The 14,266-nt window shown below is 40.7% G+C and overlaps 1 protein-coding gene across 1 annotated transcript; it reads right to left on the bottom strand.

The window, feature by feature from the left end:
• Positions 1-1,286: 1,286 nt before the first annotated feature.
• Positions 1,287-12,683, bottom strand: rad9b (RAD9 checkpoint clamp component B). The gene is made up of 11 exons (XM_062998296.1): positions 12,478-12,683; positions 11,049-11,119; positions 10,783-10,920; positions 10,076-10,190; positions 9,452-9,551; positions 8,046-8,152; positions 7,124-7,230; positions 5,404-5,468; positions 3,546-3,668; positions 3,101-3,371; positions 1,287-1,586 (listed from the first exon to the last, which is right to left on the bottom strand). The coding sequence occupies exons 1-11, from the start codon at positions 12,509-12,511 to the stop codon at positions 1,446-1,448; spliced, it is 1,272 nt and encodes a 423-aa protein (XP_062854366.1). The 5' UTR covers positions 12,512-12,683; the 3' UTR covers positions 1,287-1,445.
• Between the last annotated feature and the right edge of the window lie 1,583 nt (positions 12,684-14,266).

The following is a 14,266-nucleotide window of genomic DNA, read 5'->3' as shown; positions in this document are numbered from 1 at the left end:
CCTTAACCCTCAATTGCTTAGACAATATACCGTCACAGTATTGTAAGTTGATTTGGATTAAAGCGTCTGTTAAATGCCGTAAATGTAAATGAATGCAATCCATCAGCCGCTCTCCCCCAACCAACACATAGCCAGTCATGTCTGAATGTAGATGCCTGACCAGCCAGTAGCACCACAGGGTTTTAAATACACTTTTATGCCCTATAGGTTCATTACTGTCATTATATAGTAATATGAATTTTTTTTAGGTCAATATACACCGATCAGCCATAAAATTAAACCCACCTCCTTGTTTCTACACTCACTGTCCATTTTATCAGCTCCACTTACAATATAGAAGCACTTTGTACTTCTACAATTACTGACTGTAGTCCATCTGTTTCTCTACATACTTTTTAGCCCCCTTTCATGCTGTTCTTCAATGGTCAGGACCACCACAGAGCAGGTATTATTTAGGTGGTGGATCATTCTCAGCACTGCAGTGACACTGACATGGTGGTGGTGTGTTAGTGTGTGTTGTGCTGGTATTAGTGGATCAGACACAGCAGCACTGCTGGAGTTTTTAAATACCGTGTCCACTCACTGTCACTGCTGGACTGAGAATAGTCCACCAACCAAAAATATCCAGCAAACAGTGCCCTGTGGGCAGCGTCCTTTGACCGCTGATGAAGGTCTAGAAGATGACCAACTGAAACAGCAGCAATAGATGAGCGATCGTCTCTGACTTTACATCTACAAGGTGGACCAACTAGGTCGGAGTGTCTAATAGAGTGGACAGTGAGTGGACACGGTATTTAAAAACTCCAGCAGCGCTGCTGTGTCTGATCCACTCATACCAGCACAACACACACTAACACACCACCACCATGTCAGTGTCACTGCAGTGCTGAGAATGATCCACCACCCCAATAATACCTGCTCTGTGGGGGTCCTGACCATTGAAGAACAGCATGAAAGGAGGCTAACAAAGCATGCAGAGAAACAGATGGACTACAGTCAGTAATTGTAGAACTACAAAGTGCTTCTATATGGTAAATGAAGCTGATAAAATGGAGTGAGTGTAAAAACCATGAGGTGGTTTTAATGTTATGGCTGATCGGTGTAGCACTAGTCCAGTCTTGCAGACTTTTTTTAAAATCAATTTGAACATCTTGCAATCTAGTGAACTGTATTTAATAAAGAACTTCTACATGTTTTGGCAAAGCAGAACTTAAATTAGCAAGAATAAATCACATAGATAAAGCTACATTTCCAACATCAAATACACACAATCATGAACACAGATACACAGAAATAAAACATTCCACTTTAAAATGATAGTTAGAATAATAGAGGATGCCGTATGTGAGAACTTTTGTCCTGAAACCTTAACATGTCTAAAGTAGAAAGTCTTTGTATAATCCATACCATACCTAACAACATCAACTAATCTGGTTCTCTCTCCGTTACATACGTCTCTTTTGTAATCGGCCGCAGTCCTCTGCAGCATCATCCTCTGTGTCACTGGCGTACACCAGACTGGGAAGTTCTGATGGGTTTCCTTCCTCCTGTCCACTCACAACTGCCCCAAAGAGCAGAGAGCGGATCTAGTTTAGGGAAGAAAAGAAGGAAAACGTGGGTAAATTTTATAGCTGTGATCGAGTACACTTTCCAGTATGATCCTATATTTTTGTTTTGTTTCCTCTTCGCTAGCAGACATTCAGACAGATTTATGTGATAAGATGGTCAGTGAGAGTATATCCAGTTGTAAATGTTTACTGTTACCAGTTTAAAGATGCTTTAAGTGAACTGCAGTGTAATATTGCTCTTAATTAGATTCAAATTATCAGATTTTTTCCTAAAGAATTACTATAAGAAATCAATAATTGCAACAGATTATTGTCACCACATCAGTTCTTATTTCCATCAAACTCTTTTAAACTTTTTTTTTGCATTGCCAAATCCTACTTGCCAAATTTGCGTCCTTTACGCTTGTTTGTTGCTGGAAATCACCATCTCTTGTTAAAAATGACAGATTTCAGCACCCAGGTGGCGCAGCGGGATATTCCGCTAGCACACCAGCTCCTCGGTTCGAAACTCGGCTGGGCGCCATCTAGCGGGCATAATTGGCAGTGCCTGCAGCAGACACGTTTCTGCTAGGGCGGGATGACCGGACTATGTGAGTGGGGTCTTCAAACGCTGTGTAAGGACCCTGATTAGCAGATAGAGAGGCGCTTGTGCAGAGTGCATGGGTGAAAAAGGCTTTCGCTAAGGGCTGCACGCAGGTCAGAGGAGGCGTGAGCAGCAATATACCCACCTCGACTGCAATCAGGGATCCCCATGCAGCGGAAGACACTAAATCGGGAGAAAATGCATAAATACATGCACAAATAAATGCTTTCTGGACATGTTGCATTGCTGCTGGTGTCATAACCTATGCATATGTAACAGTTCCAAGAAGCTGCAATTCAAACTTTTTTTGTTCATTAGCCAATTAAAATACGCTATATGTTGTCTGAGATTATAATAGTAAGAGCTGTGGGGTCAAAGTTTGACACCACAGCCTTTTACACATGTATTCATGCAACCATAAGAATTATTTGCATGGCACTCAGCCCCATCACTCCTGAGAGCTCAAGCTCTCGAGTTTTGATCCAAGATCTGCTATTGCCCAGCCAGGTGCCTGCACAGACATGATTGGCTCTGTCTGAGGGAGAATGGACCAATGGGATTCCTCATTACCCCTGCAAGTGCAGCCTCTGCTGAATGGTTGGAGGTGCCCGAACAAAGACGGGGAATAATTGACATCAGTGCGTGTATGTGCAGGTGAAAAGAAGTGGTTGGCTACTTCACATGTAGGACCTGTGTTATGTATCGTCTTTAAGTATGGAGAAAATACAACTAGGTATGTGGATATGACTAGGTGGGGAGAAAAAAGGGGGGAAATGCATAAACAATTTATTTGCACTGTTTATCACGTTACAAATTTTTCATGAGCGTTACTTCACATTCTTCAATTGTTTACATACTGCTTTACAGCATTTCAATAAGACAAGAGTCTACTGAAATTAAAATCTATGGGGTTCGTACCATTACTACACATAATCTAGACATTTCTAACCTTGGAAGTGGCCGGTGTTGACCCGGCGCTTGTAACAGGTTTTAACAGATCCACTCTCCTTTCGTGTAGTTGCATAAGCTTCCTCAAGTGGAAAGCTGGGCTGAAGACTGGACTGTCCTGACTGGAGGCCACACACTCACTGGTAGAGAAAGCTTGATGCTGTGATGCTACAAGAGCAGCCTCTGCTTCCAGTGGACCCTCATGTACAGAGATGTCAGTCACAGAGGTGTCAGCTAAGGAAATGTCTGCTGGACAGACCTTACTTAACTTCCTAGAAAGATGAAATGATGTAATAATCATTATACAGCAGTACAAATCCATTATCCATCATTGCTTTCATTATTTTGCTAGTTTTATTAGTACAATGTTTTAATAAAATACGATATGCTATAACAGATGGAACACTTCTGATCTAGAGACATTTGATGAAGTAAACGACCGTCACCTGGGTGCTGGAGCCTCCTCGGCTGTAGAGACCTGGGATAAATTCTCAGTGGCTGGATCCACCAGTGTGGCCAGCACTACAATGGCCTCCAGCAACATATCATCCACACTGAATGATACAGGCCTAAAAAACAGCATTTACCATTACATTTACATCTAACATTACATTTACTTTTTCAGCATTTAGACAGTCTAATCCAGAGCGACTTATAGGAGTGCTTTCACAGTAAACATTTTCTTACTCTAGTTTACGTAGACAACAGTCCAATTATACAAATCTGCTGAAACTGTTAGAGCATTTTTTTAAAGAAAAAAATAAGAGTGTTAGTACATACATGGTCATTTTCAGCTTAAATGCTTAGTAAAGAGGTGATAATAATAATAATAATAATAAGTTCAACTTATATAGCGCCTTTCACCAAGCTCAAGGTCGCTGTACAGTATAAAAAGTGAAAACAAACGACAACACGCAAAACAAGACAAAACAAAAACAAAACAAAAACAATTCAACAGTGTGTAAGGATAGGTTAGAGATATAAGTTCAAGAAGTAGAATGAAAATGTTGTGAGAAGAGATGAGTTTTTAGAGACACCTTGAAAGCAGAAAGAGAAGAAATAGAGCGAAGAGTCGAGGGCAGAGAGTTCCAGAGTGTTGGGGCGGCAACGCTGAAGGACCTGCCACCCATAGTGGACATCCTAAATCTAGGAACAGAGAGCTGATTTTTGTCTGATGACCTTAGTCTGCGTGATGGTGTGTGGCGTGTGAGGAGTTTAGTAAGATAGGCGGGAGCGAGACCATGAAGTGCTTTAAAAGTCATGACCAGAATTTTATATTCTGATGAAGGTCTTTAATCATCTTTAAAGAAAAGCAAGTGTCTCAGATGTTCAGACAGACAGGGAAAGTTTGTTCCACCGCTTGGGTCCAGGAACAGAAAAGTCTTGATGCTCCGTGTCTACCTTGAGTTCTGGGTAGAGATTCAAGACAAGCGAGACTAGTGGCTCGGAGGTTGCTTGGTACAGAGCGGGGTGTGATGAGTTCTCTAGGGTAGTTTGGAGCTGGTCTGTTTTTGGCTCTGTAGGTGAGCATCAGTTTTAAACTTAACGCGAACAGCAACAGGAAGCCAGTGAGCAGCTGCATTTGGAATGAGTTGCAAGGGTTTCATTTACCACATCAGTGAAACCACTTAACGTATTTAATGCAAAAGTAAATCTATTCAAATCACATTACATGATGTTTGTTTGTTTGGATTTTAACGTCATGTTTTACACTTTGGTTACATTCATGACAGGAACGGTAGTTACTCATTACACAAGATTCATCAGTTCACAAGTTTAATATCAAACACACTCATGGACAATTTAGTATCTCCAATCCACCTCACTTGCACGTCTTTGGACTGTGGGAGGAAACCAGAGCATCCGGAGGAAACCCACGCAGACACGGGGGGGGGGAACATGCAAACTCCACACAGAAAGGACCCGGACCGCCCCACCTGGGGATTGAACCCAGGACCTTCTTGCTGTGAGGCGACAGTGCTACCCACTTAGCCACCGTGCCGCCCCACATTATATGACACACAGTGTAGTATATGTGGACTTTCTTGATACAAAAGCATTGCAATCAATTACTGAATAAAACTGGTTCAGAAAAAAAAGTAATGGGTAGAGTAAAACGTGGCTTATTTTGAAGAAAATAAAAAATGTTTTTTTAAACACATTTTGGTGACTGCATCCATTGGTTGGATGTTTTAAAAGGTATTTTAAAAGACAAAAAATACTAACAATACATTTACAAACCCTGTCCAAACATTTTTTTATTATTCCTGTAAACATTTGGTAGTAAATGAAATGCACGCTTACTTTCCAGAAGCACCAAAGTGGATACACACAGGGAGGCCATGAGACTCTGCAAACGTCAACAAGCCCTTAAAAACAAGTGCAACATATTTAACCTTCAACCACTTCGTATTAATAGTCAAACTTCAGAAGCCATGTGCGATACGCATCTATTAAGAACATTCTGACCTATACAGAGGTGTGAAACCGCTCGCCTTGGTCCTCACATGTGAGAGTAGTAAAATCTGTAGACACAGTGTGCTCTCCAACTATGTAACTCACTGTGACAGGTTAGTGGCTCGACCGCAGCCAAAACCAACCATCTGTGCTACTGCATCAGCCACTGACACCAAAACAGCAACGTACAGAAATAATGCCCAGAACAGTCAGTCCACACGAGCCATGTGAGCTATTACTAGGAGGGGATTCCACAGATCACTCGGTGTAGTTAAATTGGGGTCGAGGGGTATACGACCAGGAACAGAATGACCCTTGGCTAATATTTAACTGCAGATGGATTGGCATCAGAAAAGTGAGATTTTTATTTTGTTTCATTAAAATAAATAAACATTTATTGCAAAATTCACTGGCTATTTTATGAGCTACACCTACCATATAGAAGCTCCTTGTGGGTATACAGCTACTGACTGTAGCCACTCGGTTGCTCTGAACACTTCATTACCTCTCAGTGTCCCAATAACCAGATGTTAGTTGGGTGTTGGACCATTTTAGATACATGTAATTCTTTATAGATACAGTCTTTGTTTTTGCTTATTTTGTTTACTTCTGTGAATGCATAATTTTTTAAGAGCTGACCCTGAGTCCAGGATAACATGATAGACAGTCTGAGTTCTGAACAACTGGCTGCTGGGACAGAAATAACTCATCATAAAAAGTAATATAGCCAATTTCTAATGCAGCCCCATGTCTTTCGTCTAACATGTACACAATCTCAGCACTGAATCAGCACTAAAATGTAAATATCACGCCACTCTGAACAGATGTAAACAACATAAACATCGACTGTGACAATTTTGTCTTAACACTGAAGCGGGGAGCATCATTATCTGGAATAACGTCATCATTTTTCTAGGCTTTAAATCGTTACAAAATATAATCTGTGTAAACAGAAATACCATTTCAAGCTGCCTTATATTCAAGAGACAGACACATCTTTTGTTTGAGTTCCTAGGCCAGGGGTGCCAATACTTTTGTGGCTTGAGATCTACAATTTTAGTCGACAGGTCATCCAGATCTACCTTTCAAGGTTGGCCTTGAAGCTTTGAAGCTTTTTTAAATGTGCTTTAGTTGTCTATATTGATATTCAGCATTACAGAGCAATTTTTGAAATGAGTTGCAGGCCTGAAATGCAGGAATGGATGTTTATTAACAAATTAAATTAAGTTGAGCAGATCAAACATGAAATATCTCAGGTCCATCCTGTCTGCAATCAAATAAAAGTCAAAGTAAATGTAAGGAACACTGCATTTTTATTTTATTAGCATTTCCCATACTGTCCCAACTTTTTCTGATTTGGAGTTGTATTTTTTATTGTTACTTTTTTTCTGTTATTTATTTGTGATTGTCCCCCTTTTTGTTGGTGGATTTGTAGCCTCAGTATTGTTCTACCTTGGTTAAAACATTTGTACTCGGGTTCTATTTTCATTCTTGCTGGTGTGTGGACTGGTGTGCGTCCAGCCCCGTTACATATACTAAAGAATCAAAGTGATTTCTTAGCTCTAACCCGTAGTTCTTTAAGACAGAAGGTTATCTCTGAGTCCACTCCAACTTGGAAGTAGTCAAATTCATCAGGATGTAGAGACATCTCTGTACACATGCTCCTATTGTGTTCTGTAAATAAAAAATCCAGAGAAACGTAATGTACAATATTGTTTTGCACAGTTAAAATAATGTTGCATAAACACGTCTTTATGTAATTAAGACAGAATGTAATACTTTATCTTAATTAATAGTATAGTGTTAACTTGCATTTGTGGATGCTACATCATATTGTGTTTATCAACACCGGTTGGTCTAGGTATCACCAAACAGAGACTCTCACTCACTTTTTTAACCGCTTATCCAATCAGGGTCGCAGGGGGGTGCTGGAGCCTATCTCAGCTTTTCAATGGGCGCAAGGCACACAGTAACACCTTGGACGGGACACCAGTCCATCAAAGGGCAGACACACATACACACACACCCATTCACCTATAGGGCAATTCAGTGTCTCCAATTAACCTGACTGCATGATTTTGGACTGTGGGAGGCAACCGGAGCTCCCGGAGGAAACCCACACAGACACGGGGAGAACATGCAAACTCCACACAGAAAGGACCGGGACCGCCCCGCCTGGGGATCGAACCCAGGACCTACTTGCTGTTTCAAGTGGAAACACTGGGCACAAGGCAGAATACCCTGGACAGTGCCCAAATCCATCTCTGGGCAGTGGACACCCTGTCCTTCTCCACAGACATAGCCCATCATGTCTGTGTAGACCCCCGGCAGGCTGGTAACACTACTGAGGTTCAAATAACTTGCCTGTCTGGGTACCTGGCCAGGTTGATAGCAGTGCTTGGAATTCAAACTCTTGCTTAAGTCGGTGCCGGTCACTGCAGCATTTATTTATTTATTTATTTATTTTTATATTTTAAAAGGCTGCTTACCATTGTCTTCCTCAAAGTAGTTCTTCAGTTTCACTCTCACGGGTATAACAGACAGCGTGATTTCCTCTTGTGAGATTGGGAAGTGCAAGATCATATCACTGAGAAGTCTGGGAAAATACAACAGGTGCTCTAAAGCAATGTTTTACAAACAGGGAGATACACATACTGCTGTGAAAAAGTATCTGCACCCTTCCATTTTTTCCATTTCTGCATCTAACATGTTTTAGATAACTAATTGTTTGATTAGATGTTTAAAATAACCCAAGTAAACATAAAATACTTTCTAAATGCATAAAAGTATTTGCCCTCTTAGCTACTAAATCAACCAGTTAACCAAATTCAATTGACAACTGGGTTCAATTTTACTAGAACCTGTCTGTCAATGTAAAGCAGGCTAAAAGGTCTCAAAAGGCAGCACATGATATTACACTGCAAAGGGATTTAAATACAGATTCAAAACAAGGTCACTGAAATCTACGTCTTACAAAGCTTATAACATTGCTAAAGCTCTGGGACTCCAGTAAACCACAGTGAGAGCCATAATCTACAAATGAAGAAAACTTGGAACAGTGGTGAACTTTCCTACCAAAGGAGTGACCACTCACTCACTTTCTTAACCGCTTATCCATTTAGGGTCGCGGGGGGCGCTGGAGCCTATCCCAGCATTTCAATGGGCACAAGGCAGACTTACACACACCTACAGGGCAATTGTCTCCAATTAACCTGACTGCATGTTTTTGGACTGTGGGAGGAAACCGGAGCTCCTGGAGGAAACCCACGTAGACGGGGAGAACATGCAAACTCCGCACAGAAAGGATCTGGACCGCCCCGCCTGGGGATCGAACCCAGGACCTTCTTGCTGTGAGGCAACAGTGCTACCCACTGAGCCACCGTGCCACCCCCAGGAGTGACCAGCCTACCAAAATGTAATCAAGAAAGCATCGACAACTCATCCAGGAGGTCACAAAAGAACCAAGACAAACATCTAAAGATCTGCAGGCCTCATCTGAGTCAGTTAGGGTCAATGTACACAATTCAATAATCATATACATTTTGCCGCAAGACCTGCATGACTTGTCATTTCTAATTCTTTCTTAACACTGTTCTTTTTGCGGCAGTGAGCTGTTAGCTGAAGTCTGCACAAAACTATGGTCTGTGGTATATTGATTTCTCAGCTTATATATTGCATTTTTTAAAATATGGGTAATAATATAGTATACTTGTACTATTTATTCATATGTTGTTTCCCATACAGGTTTATATAAATTACTGAAGTAGGGTAAAGTCGTACCTGGATTAAAAGATCCATGAAAGGAACCTAAACAAGTTTTGCTTCTCATAATGACCTCCTGATGGTATGTGAGACAAATAGCTATTAAGCAATAACACATCCATATTAGACTTACTTTGAATGAGCCTTTAAAACGTTGGGACAGAGGTGAGCTGGAAAAACGGCTTGCAGAGCTTCACATTCTTGGTATCTCAAGTTGTGTGTCTTGGTGATCCCTACAAAATAGAATAATAGGGTTATGTTTTATGTATTTTTTAGTTATATATTAAGTACAGGCAGCACGGTGGCTAAGTGGGTCGCACTGTCGCCTCACAGCAAGAAGGTCCTGGGTTCGATCCCCAGGTGGGGATCCGGGTCCTTTCTGTGTGGAGTTAGGGTTAGGACAACTGACAAATCCTAACATTACACAAAGCTAGTAAGAGGAACTGTTATTTAGGTGAATTTGTACATTATTATAATAATATACAGTATATTATACATATTACGGTAGACATTCACAGCATACCTGAATACTGAAGGGGAATATATATTGATATTTTGCGTGTAGTCAATAAATCGTTTATGTTGTAATTGAGGTTGAGACATGAAGCTTGTAGTTTAGTGTTTACTGCCCTCTGGTGCTTACAGGTTTAATCTACACTTCATTTGTACTTCTAATTTAAAAATATAATGTACAGTAGTTTAAATGTACTCTATTAAGTAATGCACGATAAAATACAATAATGACATTAAAACTTACCATGTCTGCATTTGAACATGAATATCACCCTGTTGTCTGAGATGTTGATGGTTATCTCACATCTGTGCACAGTTCGATCTATTGAGGATACATTGCGGAAGAGGGGCAGCACTGACTAAAGAAAACAAAAACATACATACAATAAGAGTTAACACAAAGACTCCACGCAGGCAAAATTACTCACTCACTTTCTTAACCGCTTATCCAATCAGGGTCACGGGGGGTGCTGGAGCCTATCCCAGCTTTTCAATGGGTACAAGGCACACAGTAACACCCTGGACAGGGCGCCAGTCCATCGCAGGGCAGACACACATACACACACACACACACATTCACCTATAGGGCAATTCAGTGTCTCCAATTAACCTGACTGCATGTTTTTGGACTGTGGAAGGAAACCCACGGAGACACGGGGAGAACATGCAAACTCCACACAAAAAGGACCCGCACCGCCCCGCCTGGGGCAGTACTATGCTCGCATTCACTGAGCTCTTTAGAATGACCCATTCCTTCACAGATGTTTGTAAAAGCAGACTTTAAAACACCTGTGGCAATGGGACTGAATGAAACACCTGAATTAAACAATTAAAAGGTGTGTCCCAATACTTTTATTCATTAAGTGTATTTGAACTAGTCGTTATTATTACTATGTAGTACATTGTTTTAGAATATACAGCACAGTAGAAAGTTAAGAGGCCTTTTAATACCTTTAAAGAAACTTTGCATTTTGCTGCCTTGTTTTCTTTCAGTTGGTCTAGGTTCAGGATATACTGCTGGAAGAACAAAGGTGAAAACAGGAAACAGGCGTACGCAGAATGGGCACTGTTTACCGACCTAACGGCCAGCTTTAAAGAAAGAAGGAAGAATTTTACGTTAGAGTTAAATCTGACTATGCTACACAAATATTTGCTATGGCTGTTCTGCATGGGATTAATTTCTGACTGCATTTTACTGCATATTTGTTGACTGTTACCCCTTTCTCCAGTGGGTCCAACCAAATGTCCTCACCAATACGAGACAGAGCATGAACTGCCTTCCCAAAAACTGAAAAAAGAAATGAATTTGAAAACATTAGTAACGCAATAAGCATAAGAACACGATATGGTGACTGTTATCTAAATGGACCTGGGCAATATCAAAATATGATTCCACTGTGCATTTCAGGCCTCGTGTTCAGGGCGTGTTACTGCCAGTGATTCTGGGAAAACCGAAAACTGCAACCCTGACCAGGACAAAGCTGTGGCAAAACATAAAAATAAAGTGACAGAAAAAAATGTTAATGAATGATGCCATGCAATAGATCAGCACCAGAGTACAGCAGTTCTGCTTTGCTTTATAATTTGTGACACTTAATGGTGCCATAGCACCAGAGTTTTGGGTTGGTCTGTTGGGTGATTCTGTTGGAGTGTCTGGCATTCACTAGGCCCTACCTAATTCATGACTGTGAAAATCGTGTCACGGGCCGTGAAACGAGAAGTTTCCAGTGTAATCAGCAATTTGCTGTGAAATTCAAAATGTAAGGTTTGTGTTTAGCAATTTAACATTTTTCATCTGCGTAGCGTTCAAGTGCCTCACGTTTACTGGTTGATTTGCACTATGAGGCGTCCTAGCAGTCCTACAGCAATTCAGTTAGCAATCGGTTAGTCAAAATGTCCAAGATGTCGAAGACTAAAGCAGCTAAAAACACGACTCGAGTTTGGAAAACTACCAACCAGTTCTGTGGACGCAGAGAGGGCCATGTCGAAACACACAAGATTTTTCGTCTTTGAGATGTTCTAGGTTTACATTCAACCGTTAAGGTTGGCTGTGCTGTGTACTGTAGCTTCCATTTATTCTATAATTCAGTTTATGAGTGTAATTTAATAAAATCAAGTATATTTTCCCGTTAACAGATTAGTAGGGTCCTAATTATATGAACTGTCAGAAGTTGAAGAACTTTTTTTAACGTCACATTTAACACATTCATCACAGAACAAGTCATTACACAAGATTCATCAGTTCAAGTTTAATGTCAAACACAGTCACAGACAATTTTGAATCTCCAGTTAACCTCACTTGTGCGTCTTTGGTCTGTGGGAGGAAACCGGAGCTCCCGGAGGAAACCCACGCAGACACGGGGAGAACATGCAACCCCACACAGACAGGACCCAGACCGCCCCACCTGGGGCTGTGAACCCAGGTCCTTCTTGCTCATGTCTGTGAATCTGCATATACAGCAGAAAGCATGATCCTGCAGGTCTGGTGGGATTGATTATATACTGAGAAGAAGATGCTGGTGATGGATGATGGTTATGTTACATTCACAGGTCACACACATACTGTAGGTAAATGTGCAGAATAGACATAAATAAACACAAATATAACATGTAAAATGAGTAATACAACCAAAATAATCAACTTACCCTTCACACCATTTCCTTCAATCACACACTTCATGTTTTTATGTGGTTTATGGATGAATGTTGGCTAATCAGCTGCCCTGAACAGGCTCAATAACCGTTACCAGTACTAACTGTACACTAACTACAAATATATCCAACTAACTAGTTTATAACTAATGTACATAAAAAAAAACACTATTTCAGTTGTATTAACAAATGTATTTTCTGAGAGAGGTATAATAATTTATTTCGCTGAGGTGATTTTAACGACTATATAAATGTAGCTGGGTAGTTAGCCACTTTACAGTGATAAAAGACGAGCCGTTATGGCAGGGTTGCCAAATCCGCTTATTTACTGCAAAATTCTGCTGTTTATTCTGCACGTTTCATTAGCACTCACCATTATGCACTTCAGATATTCCTAATACTCGCTGTCTTAACCACTTATCCAATCAGGGTCGCGGGGGTGCTGGAGCCTATCCCAGCTTTTCAATGGGCGCAAGGCACACAGTAACACCCTGAACATAGCAGGGCAGACACACACATACCTACCACAACATCACCTCTAGGGCATTTCAGTGTCTCCAATTAGTTTTTGGACTGTGGGAGGAAACCAGAGCTCCCGGAGGAAACCCACGCAGACACGGGGAGAACATGCAAACTCCGCACAGAAAGGACCCGGACCGCCCGCCTGGGGATCGAACCCAGGACCTTCTTGCCGTGAGGCGACAGTGCAACCCACCGAGCCACCGTGCCGCCTAGGCCAAATGCATTTGTTTTAATTGATTCGCTTACATTACAATCGATAATAAATTATTTGATTATTAGTCACCACAAAATGCCTTTGAAAAAATAGACAATTAACCAAGAGGGAGAAATATGCAAATCAAACCCAATCTTTCCTTGGGGTACATTGTTTTTAATTATTTAAGTACATTTTCTCATGCATTTGCTGACAAACTAAATATTCTCTGCATATTTTTGCTCCATAATACTTTCCTGGATGCTGCTTTTGTACCAAATAATGATTACAATCACCTGTTTGAAATGACATGATTAATAAGGTTTTTTTCTCTTTACCTACCCTAAATTGCCCTCGTCCCAACTTTTTTGTAATGTTTGTTTATTAATTTATTAGGATTTTAATGTCATGTTTTCACACTTTGGTTACATTCATAACAAAACAGACAGTTAATCGTTACTCAAGATTCTTCAGTTCACAAGTTTAATGTCAAACACAGTCATGGACCATTTTGCATCTTCATTTCACCTGACTGCACGTCTTTGAACTTTGGAAGAAACCCACACAGACACAGGGAGAACATGCAAACTCCAGACAGAAAGGACATAGACCGGTCCACCTGGAAATCGAACCCAGGACCTTCTTGCTGTGAGGCGACAGTGCTACCCACCGAGCCACCGTGACACCCTTTTTTTGTAATGTATTGTTGGCCTGAAATGCAGGAATGGATGTACAGTATATTGATATGAAATTAAAATGAAGTTGAGCAGACAAAACATGAAATATATTGGGTTTAAACTGTCTGCAATCAAATAAAAGCCAAAGTAAATGTAACACATGCTGAGTTTTTATTTGCATTTATCCATACTGTCCCAGCTTTTCTGATTTGGGGTTGTACATGAATATGAAATAAAATTTAGCAATAAAAAGTTGACCAGACACATCTTGGGTTCATACTGTCTGCAAAGAAATCAAAGTTCAAGTAAATGTGATAAACACTGTTTTTTTATTTGCATTTTTCCATACTGTCACAAGTTTTTCCGATATAGGGTGTTGAAATGTACATTC

This window comes from Trichomycterus rosablanca, chromosome 7 (assembly GCF_030014385.1).
Source record: "Trichomycterus rosablanca isolate fTriRos1 chromosome 7, fTriRos1.hap1, whole genome shotgun sequence".
Lineage (NCBI taxonomy): Eukaryota > Metazoa > Chordata > Actinopteri > Siluriformes > Trichomycteridae > Trichomycterus > Trichomycterus rosablanca.
Note: the sequence above shows the minus strand (reverse complement) of the source record. Positions and strands in the feature narration are given on the sequence as shown.

Coding starts and splice junctions, on each gene's coding strand:
- rad9b (XM_062998296.1), bottom strand. CDS start 12,511: ATGAAGTGTGTGATTGAAGGAAATGGTGTGAAGG. Junction 10,921..11,048: donor TGGACCCACTGGAGAAAGGG/GTAACAGTCAAC, acceptor CTTTCTTTAAAG/CTGGCCGTTAGGTCGGTAAA. Junction 5,469..7,123: donor TCTGTCTTAAAGAACTACGG/GTTAGAGCTAAG, acceptor CTTGTTTTTAAG/GGCTTGTTGACGTTTGCAGA.